The sequence below is a fragment of the Notothenia coriiceps genome, unplaced genomic scaffold, assembly GCF_000735185.1.
Source record: "Notothenia coriiceps isolate Sejong01 unplaced genomic scaffold, NC01 NC01_scaffold00024830, whole genome shotgun sequence".
Lineage (NCBI taxonomy): Eukaryota > Metazoa > Chordata > Actinopteri > Perciformes > Nototheniidae > Notothenia > Notothenia coriiceps.
In genome coordinates, this window is record NW_011357531.1 from 355,072 (window position 1) to 361,402 (window position 6,331).

General features: G+C 40.3%; 1 protein-coding gene across 1 annotated transcript in view; it reads left to right on the forward strand.

The window, feature by feature from the left end:
* Nucleotides 1-4,893, forward strand: part of bfsp1 (beaded filament structural protein 1) — a 12,384-nt gene extending 7,491 nt beyond the window's left edge. The window contains exons 6-8 of the mRNA XM_010783217.1: nucleotides 2,310-2,530; nucleotides 3,374-3,465; nucleotides 3,632-4,893. Of these exons, the coding sequence (XP_010781519.1) occupies nucleotides 2,310-2,530; nucleotides 3,374-3,465; nucleotides 3,632-4,623 (1,305 nt within the window). The 3' untranslated portion in view covers nucleotides 4,624-4,893. The remainder of the gene's footprint in view (nucleotides 1-2,309; nucleotides 2,531-3,373; nucleotides 3,466-3,631) is intronic.
* Nucleotides 4,894-6,331: the final 1,438 nt, after the last annotated feature.

The following is a 6,331-nucleotide window of genomic DNA, read 5'->3' on the forward strand; positions in this document are numbered from 1 at the left end:
AAATCCGCATCTAAAGATACGTTAATTGATTCCCCTGTGCAATTCAAAGTCTGCACATCTCACATCACAATCTCGTGCATTGTACACATAGAACCGAAAAACCGTATTTATTAAAAAAAATATATATAACTCTATCCTCATAATATTCCGAGTGATCACCTAGTTCTTATCTCTTGAAAGTCCATCACATAATGGCATTGGTGTAATACACGGTTCCGGACTGCACTATATCGGATACTAGTGAGCTGGCGTAGGTCACATAATTTTATAAGAGCACCTGGAGTAGAGAAGACTGTCTAGACAAACCATGAGAACTCAGGAGCGCGCCCGCCCCACACGCCATTCAACCGCTGCCTAAAGCAAATGGCTCAGCGAAACAACAACAGCACCACGGAATTGCTATAAAATTATAATCACAGAAAACGTATAACAAATCTTACAATAAAAATACCATCATATGATATTGTATCACAGACAATGACGTATGTCAAAATGCGATAATGCACACAGAGCAAGTAAAAAAAACTCAAAGCTATCCAGGCCACAAGTTAGAACGATGTTAAACTAATACGTGCGCGGACCAACACAGACATGGACTGAAGGTAGCAAAAGAAACACCATCTAAACAAGTTACACAACATAAAAGAATAATCGATAACCCCTACAGAAACAGCTAACAAAGAGTGAATTAAAAAAAAACCATTTAAGAAAAGTCATTTAAACAGCCGTTAAAGACACACAAATCACCGCAGCATACCAAAAGCTTAATACTTTATCGATTCACAAATCTCTTATGAGTCAGAGATGTTCTCGCGTCAGGAAGTAATGACGGTACAAGAAATACAGCCATGAAAAAACAGATAACACAGAGAACTGAATAGAAAAGGGAGCCACTCTTGCGGGATTATGAATGAGCATTACGACGGATATTAGATATTTATCATTATTATTTTTGTTATAGTAATATGATACTACCAATAAAGCGATCGACCAATAAACCTACAAAAAGTCACAGAAAGATGCATCTTAACATTACCGTCGGTATTCTACTGCGTATCTAATAAGTAATAAAATAAAAATATCTAAAATACAAGACTTGATATAACTACTAACTATGTGAAATTGAAACTGATAATTACTATTTATGCCACATCCCTTTCAACAAGATTTCAAGATTTTCTAAGGTTTATTGACATATTCACAAACGGTGTAGTTATGCAATGAATGAAAAACTTGGGTCGCAGGTTCCTCAATAGTGCATTACAAGACATCTATCAATATTTGTGCATACCTCCAGCATTAACTATGTTGAAGCACTTATTTTAACTGATATTATACATATGTATTATACTCTTATAGGATGTATAGATATTTCATCTCCGGCCTTGTCAGGTATTGAACAATCAAAAAAAAAAGAACACAGAATTATTAAATATAAAACACAGAATTTGTGTGATTATACTAAATGATTTACAAATAAACACCACTGCATATTTACAACTGTTACACATGCTGATGTAACGCAAATGTTTCAAACTTGGGATCAATCAAGTATATCTTATCTTAAGATGATCGATGGCAACTGCCATATTTGCAAAATTTGCCTCTGAACCTTGACAAGTGCATGTTTTAGGCTTATCAATTAATGTAATGTAATGTTATCAATTAACAAAAGGAGGGGTCACAAACATAAGACCAGCTGTTAAATAAAGCTCTTCTGACCTTAGCTGGCATGTGGGTATATATATTAATGCTGCCCATTATGGGCCCAAGCAATTTTCACCCATTTATTAATTATATGTTTTAAATTTGTGTGTTTCCTATCCCCTAAACCTCCAGGGATGTACACAGTATACTGGCAACTTCTTATTATGGGAAATACGAAAACGTCTTTTAAAACTACATCTCCCAGTAGAGACGTGCCATAGATAGAGAACATGTTGCGAAACACAATATCGATAGCAGTGTCCCTAGCAACAAGTAACAAGTACCGTAATTTTCGGACTATAAGCCGCGCCTTTTTCCCTATTTTTCGACGCTGCGGCTTATATAACGGTGCGGCTAATCTATGGATTTTTACAACTAACGGCCAACACCTTTAACTCTATGGGCTCTTTGGCCGTTCCGCGGACCCCCACCTTTAAGCGGCGGGTTCCAGCAGGAAAAGCTGGAGGCCGGAAAAGATTGAGACAGGTAGCGCGCAAAAGTAAAAGTGGAACCGAGAGTGGTATGCCGCTGCTGCGGCTTATATTCAGGTGCGCCTTATAGTCCGAAAATTACGGTAATTTCCCCCTCTTTTCTTCTCTCAGACTACAGTGTTGGAGCAAACCATCAAAGGTACACAGGAGGGTTATGACAATGAGATCCAGATGTACAACGATCAAATCGATTCTCTGCGCAAGGAGATCGAGGAAGCTGAGCGGTCCCTCGAGAAGTTCACCAATGAATGTCGCCACCTGGCCATGTACCAGACCTCCCTTGAGAATGAGCTGGAGAGATACAAGAGGATCATCGAGAATGAAGATAACAGGTACACTACCTCCAGTGATTCTCATACAATGAAACAAGCTTCATCAGGCATGCAAGGCCGGACTGGAGAATGGCATGTACAGAAACATAGCACTTCAAAAAAGGCTTAAAAATGTTTTGATAAACAGTCAATTTGACCCCGAGTAATAAAGGCAAATCTAAATGCTTCATCAAATTATGATCATGATACATTTAGATTTATTGTAAAATTCCTTCATTAAACGGATGCTGAACATAGTTTTTGTTTAATTTAAGGTCATGGGACCAGATTCAGAGAGCACAACCCCAGCACAAATGTTTGACTATGTGTCAAAAAAGTTGTGAAATGGTGGTATTATCTTATTATTTCTAGTTATGTAAATATTATCTCCAGACATGAAAGTCTAAATCCTGTTTCATGGACCTTCCGACATCTAACAGGTACAAGATAATCATCTTGTAACTCTTGTCAAGTCATTATTTTATGTAAAAGCAGCAATGTGTAAAGCTTTTGACTCTAAAATATTGTAGTTTTAAAATAACAAAATGGATCATTTGAGTGGTACAATGTAAATTCTTGGTTTGTTTATGTACATGTTGGAACTATGTAAATGTAGAGTGCAGAATCAGCCAGCAGATGGCACTGGGTGACAACAAATGTTTACCTCAAGTGCTCTAACACAACAAAAGAAAGAGGTTTTGTAATGGCAGATTAGCTGAATGAGAGTTATTTAAAGTTACCTGTTGTTTCTCTTTTTTAAACATATGAATGATTGATTTTCTCACCAGATTTCTCTGCATAGCAACGCTGTTGTTGCGTACATGTTGTTGCGTACATGACATTTCACCTCCTTCTTTCCTGCAGGTTGAACTCAGCAATAATTGGCACCCCCATTACCCTGTTCACCTCTAATTACCGCTCCACTCACACACCCACTGCATCAAGCAGGGGCAGAGGTAAGGACATCACCTTTGAATGCAAACACAATCAGCCACCATTAGTAGAGATAACCACACTCTCTCCTAAAGATTCAGCCTTACATAGATGCTATTGTCTTTGGCATCCCAGAACATTTTTGCTGTGTTGCATTCACAACTGACTGATGACCTAATTGGTTTCTAGATATCACCCAGGCTATCCAAGATATCACCAGCATCAAGCCCCGCCAGAAGATCATGGCCAAGAAGGTCCTGAAGAAGAAAGAGCTGAACCCGAAAGATGTGATGGACAGTGGCCAGGAGGAAAGAGATGGTGGTGCCGCTGGAGAGGCACCGGATGAGGAGACAAAGGGGATCCCATCCATGGAAGAGAAGGAGGAGAGGGTGAAGAGAAGAGAGGAGAGACCTGTTCTCACCGGAGTGTCTCCACAGGATGTCCCAGACGGAGCTCAGATCAGCAAGGCCTTTGATACTCTTTGTAACATCGTGAGAGACAGAATGAGGAAGTACAAGAAGCCTGAGCCAATCGCTGACTTCTACACCAAGGGGCGTTACGTTCTTGTCACCGGCGACGGCAGCTACCCGGATCCATGCTTCTGCACCTCAACACCATCAGGCGGACACATCTTCGTCACTATCAGAGATGGTACGATGCCCCCTTATGAGCCTTATGAACCCATCACACCCTTTCCTTCACCCTCACCTCCAATTCCATCTCCTCAGCCCATAGTTGACCCCAAGCCTCCACCTCCCAACCCTACACCTCCCAACCCTACACCTCCCAACCCTCCACCTCCCAACCCTCACTTCAAAGGAGGAGGGGGAAAAGGTAAGGACAACGGAGGCAAAGGTAAGCATAAGAATGTAGAGCCTCATCCGAACCCTAAAGATCCGAGCCCCATCCCTTCACCCTTTGGCCCCAAGGCTCCAACCCCAGCTGACGATCCTGGCAAGAATAGCCGAGATGACAATGGGCCCACCCCAAAGCCTGCGCCTCGTGGGGCCAGCAACAGCTCCAGCTCTGGCACCTATTCCCCAGAAGCCATGAGCTACGAGAAGTTGGAAGTGGTGGAGTCTGTGGAGAAGTTCTCCAATGGCCGCAAGGTTCAAGGTTACGAGGAGACTTCCATGGTGGTGGAGACCATGATCGAAAAGTCCAGCAAGAAGAAGTACTGAAAACCCTCTCACCTGACACGAAGAGTCTGTCAACTCCACCAGGGTCACATGGTTAAGGTCAACTAACAAGAACACGATGCTGATTAATACCAGTGTTCCTCAAACTGCTGCAATAAGGCCATGTTTGTCTCTGAAGGAAACCAACCATGTTTAAAGACCAACTACACATTCCTGCTCTGATATTCAATGCTCTTCCATTTGATTGCAGTCTCTGGTCTTGCGTCCAGAATAGGTTTTGCTGGTTCATAAGTACTACTGTTGTTGTTCGACTAACACCCATGCTCATGCTATAAGTCCTTTACTGTCTGAAAACTTATTTATTTTAAATTTAAAGAAGCTCCATGTCACCAATAAAACAATTATAAAATTAATAAAAAACGGAGAAGTTGTGCCACCCCTCTGAACTCTGTCTTAGAACTCCAATTTTCCCCTTTGAGAAGATTTTTACAATTGGATGCCACTGCCTGACCTCAGCACTATTTTGCTGTGAATTAACTTGCTTTGATATATTGAATCATAAATAAAGAATCAAATTTCAATTGATACCGTGTTGATTAATATTGTGTTCTGCTTTCACACACTAAACACACATATTCACTACTTGTTTTCTATTAATGAACCCATTCACATATGTTGATGTCAGGATCCTTCACCCCCTGACTTTTTTTATCAGTGCAGCATAACCCAAAGGAAACTCATTCATGTTTTTATTTGACTTTCAGTAGTTCACAATGTCCCCCATGCATTTAGTATGAACCAGTATTCCTCCAGAAAAAGGGAAACACAAAGATAATTTGTTATGAAGAACGAGTATGGGGGGTCAGAGAAGATAAGACGTATTTGAACTAATTAAGCTAAGTAGCCTATAAAGGTCTTAAAGCCCAAAGAGAATACACATGGTGAATGGAAATAAAACATCAGAGGTGCTACTCTCTTCACTGTATTATTTAACTTGTTTTTTTTTTTTATTTCTTTAAAATTCGATAATTGTATTATATATTATGAGATACTTTCCTTCATTTAAGTCACATTGGTTACTGAGTAAGCACAAAAGCAACATGACAATAATCATGTGAAAAATATTGGCCAAATTAACAGCTGCAACCACACGAGGGCAGCAGTGACCCGCTGCACTCAGCTGACTCTGGAACAGATAAACGGTAAATGTGTTTACTTTACTGGCCGGATGTCAGGGGGTGCAAGTCTCCGCGGGAAGCGGGGCAAGGATTTAGTGAAAGAAGTGGCCTGCGAAAGTGTATAACGATACTATACAATGAGCTATTGCATCGTTATGGTTAACATGACTGTGGTCCGGGCATAGTGGCAAAGGTTGTCGCTACCTTAATGAATCACTGATTCAATGCAAAGTGAACCAAATCAAACACACCTGCGATACTGCGTCGCCAACAGGTGCATTCTGTCTGTAGTTAACATGCTTTGCTAAAATCATAAATGTTAACTTACCGTGGAAATGTTACCCTGGGTTTATAAGGCCGTTCTGGTCTTTGTGATATTAAATAGCGTCAACTACTTTACAAAGCCTCATTTACTATACTATTTTCTGTTAAAACAATATATTTTTTTATATGCGTTACAATGAAAAGACAAGTTAAACCTGGAGCAACATAAGGAAGATTTCTCGGAGCACAACACTAAAAAAATGCCGTCTTTACGCCAAAACAGGTGAGTTCAACCACACCTTTTATTA